The 16,428-nt window shown below is 51.6% G+C and overlaps 1 protein-coding gene across 1 annotated transcript in view; it reads right to left on the bottom strand.

The window, feature by feature from the left end:
- Positions 1 to 3,739: 3,739 nt before the first annotated feature.
- The window catches only part of PDE6A (phosphodiesterase 6A), a 63,779-nt gene continuing 51,090 nt past the window's right edge, over positions 3,740 to 16,428 (bottom strand). Inside the window, exons 18-22 of the mRNA XM_030329504.1 lie at positions 9,715 to 9,778; positions 9,384 to 9,458; positions 7,496 to 7,579; positions 5,755 to 5,902; positions 3,740 to 4,033 (exon numbers count right to left, since the gene is read on the bottom strand). Of these exons, the coding sequence (XP_030185364.1) occupies positions 3,954 to 4,033; positions 5,755 to 5,902; positions 7,496 to 7,579; positions 9,384 to 9,458; positions 9,715 to 9,778 (451 nt within the window). The 3' untranslated portion in view covers positions 3,740 to 3,953. The remainder of the gene's footprint in view (positions 4,034 to 5,754; positions 5,903 to 7,495; positions 7,580 to 9,383; positions 9,459 to 9,714; positions 9,779 to 16,428) is intronic.

The raw sequence follows: 16,428 nt of genomic DNA, 5'->3' as shown, positions 1-16,428 counted from the left end.
GAAGTGATCTGCTTATAAATAAACTGAACAAATACACTATGGAGATTAAAAAGAAAACACCACCCACAGCCCCAGTGAGATGTGTCTTTATTTGTGTGCTCGTTGAGGGACACCCTGGCCACTAAATGGGAAAAGGATTCTAGTTCCACGGTCGCTTTCGCAGAGAGGACCGGGGTCAGGTGTGCCCCCCAAGCCCCCCAAAACTCTCTGGGGTCACGTTTCCTTCCTTCACAGCACATTTCATTGAACCATTCAGCTATTGGCTCTTACGAACCGTTCAGACTCAGTCTCCCACAACAGTCATTCCAGGACCAGCTTTTTGCCAGGACTTTTAGAACGCTCTCCCGCTTTCTGAACAAGGACCTCCTTGTCTGGCTGTATCAACTTTTCCACACAAGCTCACTAATGACACATGCTGAAGGAGATACTTTGACATGTTTTCAAGCAAAAACCCTCACCGACGGACAACAGTACGGTTTCTGGTTAAAAACAAAGTTTCTGGTCAGAGGATATGAAGAACAGACTCTAATTGTGTGCTTCATTTGGGTGAGTTTGAAATGTTTTCCTTTGCTCATTTCCATCAAGGGCGGTGAAGAAACAGCACCTTCTAAGACCCTCTGTCTTGGATGTCCTCCGTTTCATGCTTTTCTCGGGGGTCGCTTTTATTTTGCCCGAAAACTGCTTTACCTTTATTTATTCTTTTTTAATAATTTTTTAACGTTTAGTTATTTTTGAGGGAGAGAGAGACAGCACGAGCAAGGGGACGGGCAGAGAGAGGGAGACACAGAATCCGAAGCAGGCTCCAGGCTCCGAGCTGTCAGCACAGAGCCCGACGCGGGGCTCGAACCCACGAGCCGCGAGATCATGACCTGAGCCGAAGTCGGATGCTTAACCGACTGAGCCACCCAGGCGCCCCTTAACTTTATGTTTTAAGTGCAGTTTAAGTGCAAGATACCCGTGGATATTGATGTGCCCCCAAAGGGTTGAGACGTTGGTGAAGAAAATCACACGTACCCAAGACCAAGTAAAATCAGCCATTCCATTCTATGTTACGTGCAAACTGGTTTCAAGTTGTTTGTTTCCTACATAAACTCGCTCTCGTTTTGAGGTGATTTATTTTCTCCATCTGGAAACGGTTTGGATTTCTGCAGTCGGAAAGGAACACATCGCAATTATTTCCCATTCAGATGAATGGGGATGTTTCCCCTTAGCAGCAGGCTTCTGTGACTTGAGTTAGTCTTTAGAGAGGTTTTCCGTGTGCGTGATCGCTCAGAAGCTGTCGCCCCCTTGCTGGATGGTAAAATCCAGGAAAGCAGGGCTGCTTCTCTATTCATGGCAGGGTGCCCAGCCCTGTTAGTCAGGAGTTCCTGAATGGACGCGTGAGTGGATCCTATCCATGGCCTGATGACTGCACACACAGCTAGGGAGGCCCCCGAGCCACAGAGTCGCGGAAATAATGCCCTCAAGGATGCATTCAGTGGTGCCAGAAATAGCCCGGGAGATTTAGAGGCTCGAGACCTACACTTGAGGCGCAACTCTGCCACGTCTGTGTTGTGCAAAGTTCGACAAGCCACCTCTTTGGCCCCTGGTTTCCCTGAGTATGAGGCAAGATGAATTGCCTAGGTGGACTCAGGTCCCTTATGTTTTAAAAGAGCTGATGGTCAGAAGCAGGATGGTGCAGGGAAAATGGGTTACAAGCCAGGAGGGTGGTGACAGCTGTCTGGCTTTGGGTCTTACCTCCATCTCGTACCAGCTGGTCGTCTTTGGGCAGGTTTCTTAACCTCTCTGAGTGTCCTCATCCTGTGATCAATGGGGCTAGTGATCGTCTCTACCCTGTAGCGTTGGGAGGATGAAATTGGACCGTGAACAGTACCCAGGACATCACAGGAGGCACTTAATTCAACATAAGGTGCAGTCCTTATATGTGGTTCCCTTGGTGCTAACCAGAGCCCTATGAGAGGTGTGGCGAGGACTGTGACCCTCAGTTGGCAGACGGGGAGGGCTGAGGCTGGGAAGAACGGAGGGAACCTGCCCAAGGAATAAAGCCAGGACCGGCAGCAGCGTGTGTATTTCCAGGGTGACACCTCTCTTCTTTGCCCTGCCACTTAACCACTACATGTGGCCTGCCTAGGGACATGTCTCTTTAAAGACCCCTGCTCTGAGAGGGTCAACTTCCGGAAAGCAGAACATCTAGCTTGAGAGTTAAAAGATGAGGATTCAGGACCCACCTGTCTAGTGACATCTAAACTTGAAAAGTGTGAAACTTGTGGGGCACCTGGGTGGCTTAGTCAGCTAAGTGTCCCACTCTTGATTTCAGCTCGGGCCACGATCGCACAGTTCGTGAGTTCGAGCCCCCCATTGGGCTCTGTGCTGACAGCGTGGAGCCTGCTTGGGATTCTCTTTCTCCCTCTCTCTCTCAGTCCCTACCCTGCTTGTACTCTCTCTCTCTCTCTCTCAAAATAAATAAACTTAAAAAAAAACCCACTTAGGGGCGCCTGGGTGGCGCAGTCGGTTAAGCGTCCGACTTCAGCCAGGTCACGATCTCACGGTCCGGGAGTTCGAGCCCCGCGTCAGGCTCTGGGCTGACGGCTCAGAGCCTGGAGCCTGTTCCTGATTCTGTGTCTCCCTCTCTCTCTGCCCCTCCCCCGTTCATGCTCTGTCTCTCTCTGTCCCAAAAATAAATAAACGTTGAAAAAAAAAAAAAAACCCACTTAAAGGTGTGAAACTTGTTTGGACAAACCAACTAATAAAGACGTTTGTGCGACAGCAGGGGAGAGGCAAAGAAGGATGGGTGTGGTCAGTTGGGTTCCCCAGAAAGCAGCCTCCGCAGTGGTCTTTGCAGGATGTTTATTAAGGGGTGCCCACGGGACCAACACCTGGGGCAGGGAAGGGAGCGGGGATGGGCAGAGGGAGAGGCCGAGCTGTGACGGAGCCCCGGCGACGGCCGTGGTGACCCCACCGAGAGTCCTGGAACTGGAATGGCCCTGTGGAGTTGTCCTGGGTTGGGCCAACACGGCCAGGCCTTAACACCTGGCATAGATCTGTCATGGGCGTGGGCCATCCAGGGAAGGCCGTGACCTTGGGTCAAGGATCTCCCTGCAGCTGCGGGAATCTCCGAGGGACAGCTGTGGGGACCGCACGTCCTTTACTCTTCAGGAAAGGGTCTGCACAGCTCATCACAGCATCGACCACCCCTCGATATGAGGTGTTCGTTCATTCGCTGCATGTGATAATGATGGGGTTATATTAGAAAACGCCCGGATGTTTTTAAAGATGTGTAATGGAGGAGCGAAATGATACATCTGAAATGTGCTGGTAAATACTTCAGGTAAGGGGCCCCTGGCTGGCGCAGTCTGAAGAGAAGACCCTTGATCTCGGGGTTGTGAGTTCGAGTCCCACATGGGGGGGTAGAGATTACTTAAATGAGTAAACTTAAAAACAAAATACAGGGGCGCCTGGGTGGCGCAGTCGGTTGAGCGTCCGACTTCAGCCAGGTCACGATCTCGCGGTCCGTGAGTTCGAGCCCCGCGTCGGGCTCTGGGCTGATGGCTCAGAGCCTGGAGCCTGTTTCCGATTCTGTGTCTCCCTCTCTCTCTGTCCCTCCCCCGTTCATGCTCTGTCTCTCTCTGTCCCAAAAATAAATAAACGTTGAAAAAAAAAATTTAAAAACAAAATACCATCAAGCTGAAAAGAAAAATGACTTCAGCTAAGGGAAAAAATGCGAAAGAAATGGAAAAGGATGGGTGATTGGTTTTCGCGCAAGAGAAAAGTACTCAAAACTGAAAAAATGATGGAAAGAAAAACCACTAGATAGGATGTAAGCTAAATTCTCGTTCCGCTTTCAAGTCCTAGGACTCTTTTACTTCTCAAGAAGGTTTTTGGGTTTCCGCCGGCTTGGGGGAATCTCCTTCCACGAGGGTGGGACCATTCTGGTCAGCTGATGCCCGGCTGGGCTACTGGATGCAGCAGGACTTGGATGCTGGTGCGCCCCCTGCTGGACCGGGGTTGCCCCCGGGCTGATTTCCCGCCGCCGCTGCGGACAAGAAAGAGAATACACCGGGTGAGAGGAGGCGCGCGCTTCCCTTTCGCCCTGGTTTAGACCAAGAGTTGCAAACTCGGGGGCTTTCGGAGGCCAACAGGTAACCAACCACACATGCAGAAGGCGAGCCACGTGTCAGGAGAATCCGAGGAACCAAGGCCGTTTCTCTACACTAAGAAAAAGGGAACCACTATGGTGATGATAAATGATCCACCAACACTCGGCATGCTGTCTGGGAGACAGCAGTGGGTGGTGTTGAGACGTGGCAAACCAGAGCGATCCCCTATCCTGTCTAAAGGGGGCATTTGCCACTCAGCTCCAGCTAATCGTTGTCCTGCAGAAAAGCAGACTGGTGTGGCCAAATACTGATATATACATTTTTTTTTCTTAAAGAAATGTTGGAGATTTGGATGTTCAAAATCGGAAATATCCCAGTTTTATTTATTTATTTTTTTAATTTTTTTTTCAACGTTTATTTATTTTTGGGACAGAGAGAGACAGAGCATGAACGGGGGAGAAGCAGAGAGAGAGGGAGACACAGAATCGGAAACAGGCTCCAGGCTCTGAGCCATCAGCCCAGAGCCTGACGCGGGGCTCGAACTCACGGACCGCGAGATCGTGACCTGGCTGAAGTCGGACGCTTAACCGACTGCGCCACCCAGGCGCCCCAGAAATATCCCAGTTTTAAAACGCGGACAGCAAATTCACGCGAACAGAATGCAGGCCAAACAAAAGACATCTGCAGGCTTCGAGTTTGCACAGAGCTGCCGCTAGCCCAAAAGATAATTTGCAAATGAGAAAAAGATGCCTCGTCCTCCGGACACTTTACTGCCATTTCTGGAAAGTTGTAATAACCGTACAAATCTATGATGACTGTCACGTATAGGACACTGGGGCCGTGCAGACAGCACGGCTTGCAAAACGTAAATGGTAGCCCCACATTTGCAGCCACCAGATTAGAATCACCCCACGATGCCCCGAGCAGAACTGGAGCCATGACAGTGTCCGCGTTACCAAGGTGGGCAGAGGGGCAGGTGTGCAGAGGAGGGAAGTCAGAGGGGGGCCAGGACTACATGTCATGTCCCACGACGGAACAGGACCCACACAATCAGTAAAAGAAATGACTGGAGGGAGGGAGAATGTGCTCTCAGTTGGGAAGGGCTGGAGCAAACATCCCACTTGATTCTGGAAGGCAGGGCTGCGGCCACCAGGTGGAGGCTTCCACAAGGAGAATTGTGGTTCAAGGAAGAGCTTTCTAACACTGATACGGAATGAGGATGTTATGCATAGTAGTGAGCCCTCCATCACCGGGAGTGTGCAAGAAAGGGCTCATGCTGGTATAGACACTACTCAAACATCAGACAGAAAGTCAGAAATAGGGCCCCTAAAATTCCTTCAAAGGTTTTCTCCCTTGCCCCTGGGTAGGGCTCTATGTCCACAGCCCTGGAATTGGAATCTGTCCTACACTGGTTGGGGGGCAGCCGGAAATCCTTGGCAGAAGGTTCAGTCTTGGGAACTAGGCTCTGCCGCTTACTAACTGTATGATTTGGCCAAGGTACTTCATGTCAGCAAGCCTCAGGGCCCCAAAATGCAGAATGAGAGCGATCAGAGGAGGTGGGGACGCCTGGACGGGCCCACACGTATGGGGCCCTGCGACCAGGCTGTGCGTGTTTAGTGGGTGGGGACAGGGCTCCTCGTCTCCCCTGTCCACAAACCTTGCGTGCCTGCCTGCTGCTTCTGCTTCTCCTCCTCCAACGCCTTCATCTTGGCATCGTACTCATCCGCGAGCGCCTTCCACTCCTTGCGGTTGTTGGTGATCCCATCCAGCATGGGAGTGATCTCCTCATGGAAACGGGAGAATTCCTGGAAAAGAGAGAGCCTCTGGCACGGGGGGGCGGGGGGGGGGGGGCCTGGCCCAGGGTCCAGCCGAGGGGGAGGCACAGCTGAGAATGCCCAGCACGGGAATGAGCTGCCTGGGGCGGTGGGATGCTGACACTGGTTGGGGGAGGGCTGCAGTGCAACGGCCCATCCATCCCTGTCCTGCTTAAAACCCTCCTGTGGCAGTCCCCATGTCCTTCACCTGGCTTCCGGACCCCTCCAGATCTGCTGCCCTCTCGTCTTCACCATTTTGAACCCTCTGGGTAAGTAGAGTCCCCTGTTAGAAGCTCCAGAAGCCTCTCTTCCACATCTCATTTCATTGTAATGACTCCCTTTGCCCGTCTCCCCCAGGGGCTGTGAACTTGGAGAGGGCAGGGACAGCGGCGCCTTGTTCACTGGGGTGAAAAGACAGTGTCTGGGGTATAAAGACACCAGAAAACATTTGCTGAATGAAATTGGGATTTGCGAAGGGGATTCTGAAAGTCTCTTAGCTCCAAGAATACAAATAATGCCTTGAGCACAGTACATTGCAGTTTATGGAGTGCTTTATCTCCATTGATCCCCAGATACTCCTGGGAGGTGGGAAAACAGGATGCATCCCTCCGGGATTTTCAGGCGAGGAAATCAAAGTGCAGGTTGATGGAGTAGATTTGCTCAAGGTGAGAACAGCAAATCCAGGGTCCACCGTGGAGTTCTGGCCAGAGTCGGCTGTGCTCAGAGCGGCCGGGTTTGGATCCAGTTCTGCCACAAACTCACAAACTGTGACCGCGGGGCGGTGACCTACAGAGCTCTGCCTCAGCCATCCTCGCAGGGCTGTGATAGCACACGGAGGGCACTCGGCCTCGCCTACCCGGTTTAATAATATTGCTGATGATAGTGGGGAGCACGGCGACTCTACCTTGTTGCTCGGAGCACCCCAATTAGCCATGTTATGACAGAGTGGCCCCTGTCTGCTCTGAGAGCATGTGCCCTTCTCCCTAGTGCAGCAGAAAGAGCCCTAAACCAGGGTCAGGCATCCCGGCTCTAGTCCCGGCTCGAGGCCGCCTCCAGCGACGCTGGCCTGTCATTTCTCATCTCTGACCTCTGCCTCCTCATGTGTAACATGGCCGAAATAAAAATGACTAACGGGCGGTGGGTGGTGGCACAAATAACACAGAGTTGGGAGCAGTGGGTTTCCAGGAGGAGGACTTTACCCGTGAGCATCGGCTCAAAGAAATCCCAGATTGTCTTTTGACAATTGGGCTACTTTGACCTATCACATTTCCACCAACCAGGGAAGTTAGGAGGGCGTGCATCCCATGGCCTCCCCCTTTCCTGTCTGAAACTGGGCTTCGTCATTTGTCCCCGTGGTACTGAGCACCTAGAGTGCATGAAGCCCCAGACTCTGGCCTGGGTACATTACCACTCAAGACCCCCGTTGGGCCGTCCTGAGGACCAAATGCCGTTGCAGATGAGAAGCTCTTTGTAAACTATCACCCGCTGGTCACCTACCTGCCAGGGTTTATTATTCCTGATGCTGTTGGGAATCCTGGGTTTATCAAGGACACCTTGCTGAGACTGAGAAAGCAAAGGACCTACCTTGTAGACAAAGGTGCAGACAAAGTCAATGAAGCCGACCTGAAGCTTGGGGAGTTCATCCGCCTTGTTTCTGTCCATCATGGGCTGTCATGGAGGAGAAAGAGTTAACTGTACCCAGCTCCTCTTGGCATGATGCCAGGAGGGCATCTACCTAAGAAGCATTCTCTTTTTTTTTTTTTAATTTTTTAATCTTTATTTATTTTTGAGAAAGAGACAGAGTGTGAGCAGGGGAGGAACAGAGAGAGGGAGACACAGAATCTGAAACAGGCTCCAGGCTCTGAGCTACCAGCACAGAGCCCGACACGGGGCTCGAACTCACAAACTGTGAGATCATGACCTGAGCTGAAGTTGGCCGCTTAACCAACTGAGCCACCCAGGCGCCCCTACCTAAGAAGCATTCTTATTCACAACAAAACAAAGCAAAACAAAACAAAACACCCAACTAAACCTGAACTCATCAAGTTTCCGGATCTGACTAGCAGTTTGCAAGAAATATGGGGATAAAGGAACATATTAAATAACACCATGAGGGTGCAATCAACCAAATCCAGAATGTGGGCAACTACACAACAGAAGACCCACGGTCTTCAACAAATAAATACATGCCACATATATATTTAAAAAAAAAAAAAAAGAGGAGAAAATTGCTATGTATTGAAAGAGATTCGAGAGACATTAAAACCGGAGGGAATGTGGTCCCTTGACTGGATCCTGATTTGAACAAATCAACCTAATTATTTTTTTCACTCGATCAGGGAAAATAAACAGAGATTGAGGATTGGATGACCTTAAAGAATTATTACTAATTTTGTGAGCGTAATAATGGTAGTGTGTGTGTGTGTGTGTGTGTGTGTGTGTGTGTTTGCATACGGTGTGTGAGTTTCTTATCTCTCAGAGAGGCAAACTGAAGTATTTAGGGGAGAAGTGATAACATCTGGAATTTACTTTAAAATACTTCAGCCAAAAGATAAGAAAATGCCTGAGCTGGGGGCATAGATAAAACGAGAATGGCTGACTCTCACTAGCAGTTGAACCTGGCTGGTGGGGTCTCTAGGGTTCTTTCACTGGTCTCTCCACATGTGAAAACCTGGGAAAGAAAAAAGAAAGATCCAAACCGGTGGCCCCCTGCTACTCAGGTTGGGACGCTCCCTGCCTGCCTGCCCTGGGGCTTGCACAACGCTCACTGCCTGTACTCCCCCTCAGTCCCTGTCCAAGCCTCACATGGGTGCCCCAGCGTGCCCTCTGCTCTGCCACAGGCTTCCCCCGCCCCCATCTCCATCAACGGCTCTGTCCCCAGAATGTCTCTCCCTCCTACCCCTCTTCTACTTCCTAGTCCTGCCCTCACTTGGCTAACCTCTCATGGGGGGTGGGGGGCGCGCCCATCTCAGGTGGGGAGCCCACCGGCTGTCCCTGCCACGCCTGCTCTTAACGTGGATGGGTGCTCAGCTTGACCAGGTCCTCCCCTTGTACGCTCTGGACTGTTAGAACAGGGCCTGGGGAGGTGGCCCCCTGGACTGTGGGAAATGAAAGGAAATCTGTTTTGGGGTTCACTTGTCAATCTCTACCTGGCTGAGTGAGCCAGTACATTAGGGCAGGGTTCTCAGACTTCAGGAGGGCTTGTCGGTTAGGAGGGCACACATCTGCTGAGCCCACATCCAGAGTTCCTGCTGCAGTAGGTCTAGGATGGGGGCTGGGAATTGGCATCTCTGACATGTTCCCTAGCAATGAGGTTGATGGTGGCCTGGGGACCATGCCTGGATGACCAGTGTATTAGGAAAAGGTCATCTCTATGATAAGATCACACATGTCTGTGTCAGGGGGCCCGTCTGTCTGTCAGGGTGAGATCACACACACCCCACATCAGGCTGACGCCCCATCCCCTACTCACGATGGGGTTCTGCTGCAGCACTGTGCGCTCCAGGTCACCTTGTTCCCAGAATTCGGCAGCAACCAGCAGAGCTACCTGCAACAGACAACCCCCCCAAAAAGTCAAGCCGCAGCCCCCATCCTCCTGCCCCTGCTCCCACCCCTCCTGGGGGCATTTCCAGCTCAGCAAACGCTTCAACCCCACCCCTGCCTCGCCACCCCCTTTGTTGGCATCACTGGAGAGGGCACTAAAGTGGCTTCCATGTCCTGGCAGAGGAGGAGGAGACGAAGCTGCACCGGCTGCTGTCGTGATGCTGGGACTCCCCTCCTCTCAGGTCAGGAGGGCTCCATACCTTACTCTGTACCTCCCAGGGCTTGGTGATGGCTGAGAGATCGCAGGCGGTCATCATCATGGCCCTGGACACAAGGACACCATCCATCAGCCCAGAGCTATTGAAGGCTGCAAGTGCGGGGCACCTGGGTGGCTCAGTCGGCTGGGCGTCCGACTTCGGCTCAGGTCACCATCTCGCGGTCTGTGAGTTCGAGCCCCGCGTCGGGCTCTGTGCCGACAGCTGAGAGCCTGGAACCTGCTTCGGATTCTGTGTCTCCCTCTCTACCCCTTCCCCCTCACCCTGAGGCTGTGTCCCTCCCTGTCTCTGAAAAATGAATAAACCTTAAAAAAAAAATTAAAAAAAAAAAAAAGGCTGCAAGCTCTGGTTAATTTTAACTGTCTCTCCTCCCTCTGTGCGGGAGAGGGAGAGTGCTCCCAGGGCTCACCGGGAGTGAGGGGCTCACTTCTGCGAGGCATCTGGAGGGCAGGCTTTGAAGTCAGACGGAGGTTAAAATCCTGCCTCTGTCAATTACCAAGAGTTTGGCATGGGGCAATTAAACCAGCCTCTCTAAGCCTCAATTTCCTTATCTGTAATAATAATGGTACATGAAACGGGGGCAAGGTTGAATGAGATCATGAGATCTCACCTGAGAACATGTGTGTAAACCTTGGCAGAGTGCCTTGACCTGGCATGTGCACGATAGATACTGGCGGTTATCATGAACGTATATGGGGTTTTTATGATGTGACACAGACAGTTCTTGGCCTTTTAAAACATCCATTTCATTTAGATCTCAGCACCTCTTCGGAGTTCTTTCTCTCCTGTTTAGGAGAGACTGACATTTCTCAACCTTTTTCTGGTCATTCTCCACCGTTCACATCAGAGAGCCTTTTCAGACATTTTTTCTGTATTCCCTCCAGCAGGAAATGTTAATACCATGGACACACTGTATATCTGTTTGGAGGGTCATAGATCACTGTAATATCTGAGGTTTTTTTGCTCTTCCACCAAGAACCGCTTTTTGCCCTCGGTGGGGTGATGATCACCCCCATTAAAAACGCCCAGCATGCCAAGTGCCACATCAGTCATTTCGAGGAAGCCTTGTCTTAAGAAGTAGAGGGAAGGATTAGAGAAGGAAAGGATTGAAAATTAAACTCTTTGGGACGCCTGGGTGACTCAGTCGGTTAAGCGTCCGACTTCGGCTCAGGTCATGATCTCGCGGTTTGTGCGTTCGAGCCCCGCGTCGGGCTCTGTGCTGACGGCTCAGGGCCTGGAGCCTGCTTCGGATTCTGCGTCTCCCCGTCTGACTCTCTCTCAAAAATAAATAAACATTTAGAAAAAGAAGAAGAAGAAAGATAAACTCCTAAAAGAGTTTCACAAGAATAGGAAGAAGGTTAAGACAGGTATCATAATCTAGGTAGGCACAATATAAGACAGACAAGGAGGGACACCGACAAAGCATTGGAGGACGGAGGGAATTTGAGAAAGTGTTCTGGAGAATGGGGGCGGAGTGGCATGAACGTCCGGGATGGGAATTCAGGGCATGTGGGGTGGACATTACATTCCAAGCTGGGAAGTGTAAGCGGTAGCCGATAAGCAACGGAGAGCTATTGAAGGCTGAGGGCCCAGCCGTGGCCTCTTCAGAGCCGTGCTGTGGGCAGGCACGTTGGCAATACCTGGAGGGTGGAACAGAAAGGAGAGGGTGGGAAGGAAGGAGGGGGGATCTGCCGCAGTGATTCAGGCAGGTGGGCCTGGTCTGCAGCCGTGCCTGCTGGCTGGGAGAGCCACCTTGGCGGGGTCAGCCTGATCTGGTGAGACTCGGTGGGCAGGGGTGCGGGAGAGGGGAGAAGGCTGGCGCCCTTGCTATTTGGACGATTTTACAAGTAACCAGCTGTATCTGGCATATTTTACAGAAGCTGGTCTGGGAAGCCTTCAGAATTACTCAAGGAACAATCTGATGCTTGCCAGAGGAGGGGGGCTGACGGAATGGGCAAAAATGGGTGTAGGGGAGTGGGAGATACAGGCTTCCAGTTATGGAGTAAGCTCTGGGGACGAAGGGCAGCACAGGGAGTACGGTCAATGGTATTGTAACGGTGCTGCATGGTGACAGATGGCAGGGACTATACTTGCAGGGAGCAGGGCAGAAGCTACAGACTAGTCAAATCGCTATGTTTGTACATCGGACACCAATGTAACAGCGCATGTCAGCTATACCTCAACAAAGGGCCGTTCATGAAATATTAACAGGTTTAGTTACGTCTCATTAAGCAAACCCTCCAAAACTCGTGGAACTCGTTGAGTAATTAAGCTTTCAGAAATGCATACATTCCTTTGAAACCCCTTTATACTTTGGAATAGCTTCAAAATATGCACCCTATGCTTAATATCAAGTGTTGTAGACGTGTTATCATCAAATAAGCCAAGCAAATGCACGTTCGGCCACGCATACGAGAGTCACTGGCTCCTTGTTACCCGTCAGAGGTTAGGTGTCCCGAGAGCACGGGATGTTTATTGTCCCTGGCTGGAGAGATCATGTGAATATCACTCCCACAGTTGGGGAAACATAACCTAAGTGTTTTACAGACAGAGATTGTGTGCCTGGGAATGGGGGAGCGGGGGCAGGTGAGGGGGGGGGGACTGAGGCCACCTGAGCGCCAGAGAAGCAAATCCAAAGCCTCGTGCCCTAAAGACAAGGCACTGTATTCACTTCAGCACCACCTCCTTAGGTGCTGTGGGGCCAAGGTGCCACGCTAGGTTTCGGGCATCCAGAGAGGCTGGCAGAGAGCTCACAGTCACTCAGAGAAAAGATAGTAAAAAACTGTCATCACAATATGCTAAGTGAGATGGCAGAAAGAAGTACAAGGTGGAAGAGGAAAAAAAAATATCCAAAGGTGAGTGCAACTGGCTCAGCTCAGGGGGCATGCAAGATGGTGGAGAGGGGCCCTGAGGGGTGCATAGGAGTTCTCTAAGAAAGGGAACAGCGAGCAGCAGCGATGCGGTGGAGAGTATGCGAGATCGCCACAGGGCAGAGTGTCCTGCAGGAGGTAGTTCCCTGCTCCCCAGAAGGTAGGAAGCCTCCATCTATCCACCCTGTACTGGTATGCAGGGGCCAGGCGGGGGCTGGTTCACAGGGTCCCTGCTCTCAGAGACCTTACAGACAAGTTGGGGAGTCACACATCCGCCACACAAACGAATGTAAACGTGTACACAAACAGGTGCTCTGAAAGAAAGGAATTCTATTCTAGGAGAATAGGTCTGAAAAGGCAGGGAGGGCTTCCTCAAGGAAGTGACCGGAGAGCCGATGTCTGAAGGCAGCGTAGCCGCGAATCTGGCAAAGAAGCAGGTGCGGAAACACATTCCAGGTGGAGAGAGCAGCCAGTGCAAAGGCCCTGGTGGAAGGAAGCCGGGCACATTCAAAGAGCTAGAAGGTGGGAGGAAAGAAGCAGCAGGAAAGAGGGTAAGGTGAGGCCCAAGAGACAGCAAGGGCGGGACCGCAGATCCTGGGCCTTGGCAAGGGACCCTCTTCGTGCCTACAGCAACGGGAAGAGTTTGAACAGAAGGGTGAAGCAATCAGATTTGCATTTTACAGGGATCGCTGTGGCGTTAGTGTGGAGGGGACGGGAACATGGCAGGGAGCCCAGCCAGGAAAGCCTACAGGACCAGGGCCAGAAACAGAGGTGGCAATAAAAGGAAGTGTCCAGATAAGGCATTTAAGAAGTAAACTGGACAGGGTGTGGGGATAGATGAGACATGCAAAGTCCGGAAGAGGGAGGTGTCAGGATGGGGGAGAGCAAAAGACAGCGAGGCTACCACGCAGAGAAGAGAGCACGAGTAAGTCACGAAGGCTTTGTGTATGGAGACACGTGTGCCTCAGCCTCTGGGTAAGCGAGAGGCCTCGGGAGGAGGGGGGCGTCGAGAGCGGTCTATAAAAAGCCACGGGGGGCTGGGGAATCAGAGCAACTCGATCTCAGCTCTTCTCGACTTAATGTCTTTGAGCGTCTGTCTGTTCCCGTGTAAAGGGAGATAAATCGTATTAGATGGGACCATGAAATTCTGACTTTGTGGGTCAAACACTATCCAAAGGCAGCGATTTCACACGGTTCAAGGGCGTATATTCACCCTGGGGGGACTGTGGCCATCACATAAGATGATTCTGTCAAGTGCACACATTGGCCTCATCTTCATTACCATCAGCTTGATCACATTAACCGTTTTGTTTGGGGTCGCGCAGGTGTGTGGGGAGGGCTGATGGAAAGAAGCGGAGCTCCTGCTCACCGGGTCCATCCTCCAGGCAAAAATGTCCCTTCGGCTCCGCTGTGCGGCCCAGTGGCACTTGTCCCTGACCCTGGCTGCCCCTGCCCTGGGAAGCATCCCAGCCCACCCAGCCCAGGTGTTCGGACACTCCTGGAATTGCACCTGGCCTGGAGGGCGTGGCCTGCGGGGGAGCCCCTAAGGAAGCCTGGGAAAGCTGTGGGTGTGCAGGAGAGGGGGAGGTGGCAGGCTCCAGCCCTCGACCCTCCAGTAACGCCCATGGGACACGAGGTAAGTCACGCAGTCTCCCAGGTCCTCACTCTCTCATCTGTAAAACACTAGCCGGAGAGCCGGCTTGTAAATGATTTCCGTTTTGCAGACCACGTGGGCTCTATTTCAACTACTCAGCTCTGGCATAGTGATGCAAATGCAGCCATAGGTAAGTAAAGGCAGAGTGCCTAGGGCCCAGGATACTTTAGGGGCCCATGAAAATGTTTGAATTTTAATTCCTTTTACTTAAAAAAAAAATTTTTTTTTATGTTTACTTATTTTTTGAGAGAGAGAGAGACAGACAGACAGGAGCGGGGGACGGGCAGAGAGAGGGAGACACAGAATCTGAAACAGGCTTCGGGCTCTGAGCTGTCAGGACAGAGCCTGACACGGGGCCCGAACTCATGAACCAGGGGATCATGACCTGAGCCGAAGTAGGACCCCCCAACCGACTGAGCCACCCAGGTGTCTGGAGTTTTCATTTCTCTTAAAGCCAGAAGAAAAAAACAAAAATAATACAATAATGCTGAATATGTAAGAGTGAATTCAACCTGCATTATGTATCTTTATACCAACACAGTCCTAAAATATCATTTTTTAAAAACTTATTTAAAATTTTTTAAATGTTTATTTTTTGGGGGAGGGGGCAGAGAAAGGGAGACAGAATCTGAAGCAGGCTCCAGGCTCTGCGCTGTCAGCACAGAGCCCAACCTGGGGCTCGAACTCATGGACCATGAGATCACGACCTGAGTTAAAGTTGGACACTTAACCGATGGAGCCACCCAGGCGCCCCTTAAAAACTTATTTTAATGGTGGAAAAAGCCACGGAGGCAACAGTGCCTAGGACCCACCGAAGTCATTAGTGGCCCTCTGTGGGAAAAGCAAGTGTTATTTATGGTTTCTGAAATTTGAACTCCTTACACTTTTTATCTGTCAGGAAATAGTCTTCTTCTTTTGATTCGTTCCCCCCACATATTTAAACACGTACGAGGCCCTTTAGCTCACAAGGGGAATGAAAACAGGTGGGCAGCTCTCACACCCCAGCACTAGAGAGGACCCCGAAGCCCTCCCAACTCACGGTTTGGTCAGGCTTCGAGGAGTGAAACCGGAAATTCGGGGGAGAGGGAAAGACTTTCATGAAGAACGGGCGGTCGTGCCCTCAGTCTGGAGTCACTTTAACACCTTGGCCCAAAGTAAACCTACCAAAGTAGGGTGGCCTCAGAACTAGCTGTGCAGCTGGAGGAAGTCAGTTGGTTTAGGATGTGTCAAGGGGTTAGGTGTGGACCTCAGACTAGAGGGGGCGGGAGCATAGGAGCCCTCCGAGGTAATCAAGGCACTTGGGGGTGGGGGGAGCATTGAGTTCTTTCCTCACCACAAACAATTCTGACACCAACTTCGTGTCCCACAGTTCAATCCTGACGTGAACTGTCAGACTCCACGCGGTCAAGGGCTCAGTCCCCACAAGACTGCCCTCAGTTCAGAAGTCAGTCACAAGTATCACGTCCCCAAGTTACCTCGCACGCTTCTATCCAACGAGGGTACAAAGTCGGGGCTCCCACAAACACCGCCTTCAGATTCAAAAATTTGCTGGGACAGCTCACAAAACTCAGGGAAACTCATATTTACCAGTTCATGATGAAGGATACACTTCCGGTATAGCCAATGGAAAAGAGGCCTGGGAGAAGGTATGGGGTTGGGGTGGGGCGCATGCAGAGTTTCCACACCCTCTTCAGACTCGTCACCCTCCCAGCACCTCCATGTGTTGAGCAACCCTGTAGCTCTTTGCGTTCTTTTGTCCAGAGGTTTCTGCGGAGGTTTTTATCATGTAAGCATTGGCCATCGGTGACTAACTCAATCTCCAGTCCCTCTGTTCTCCCCAGAGACTGGGGGTTGGGCTGAAAGTTCCAAGCTTCTATTCATGGCTTGGTCTTTCTGGTGATCAGCCCCCATCTTGAAGCTCTCCAGATCCCACCCAGAGTCACCTCATTAGAACAAAAGACGCTCCTATCACTCTTACCACTCGGAGAATTCCAAGGATTTTAGAGCTCTGTGCCGGGGAACTGGGTACAAAGACAAAGACATACATCTTATCAAACCACAGTAAGCTCCCAACACCACTGCATGCTGTGAGCAGAACAGCACAGCACTCCATGCCCCAGCTCAGCCCCCGTGATAATCCATAAGCGAGGGTTATGAGGTAGGGTCCCTCACGCT

This window comes from Lynx canadensis, chromosome A1, assembly GCF_007474595.2.
Source record: "Lynx canadensis isolate LIC74 chromosome A1, mLynCan4.pri.v2, whole genome shotgun sequence".
Taxonomy (NCBI): Eukaryota; Metazoa; Chordata; class Mammalia; order Carnivora; family Felidae; genus Lynx; species Lynx canadensis.
The sequence above is the reverse complement of the archived record's forward strand: the minus strand, read 5'-3'. Positions and strand labels throughout refer to the sequence as shown.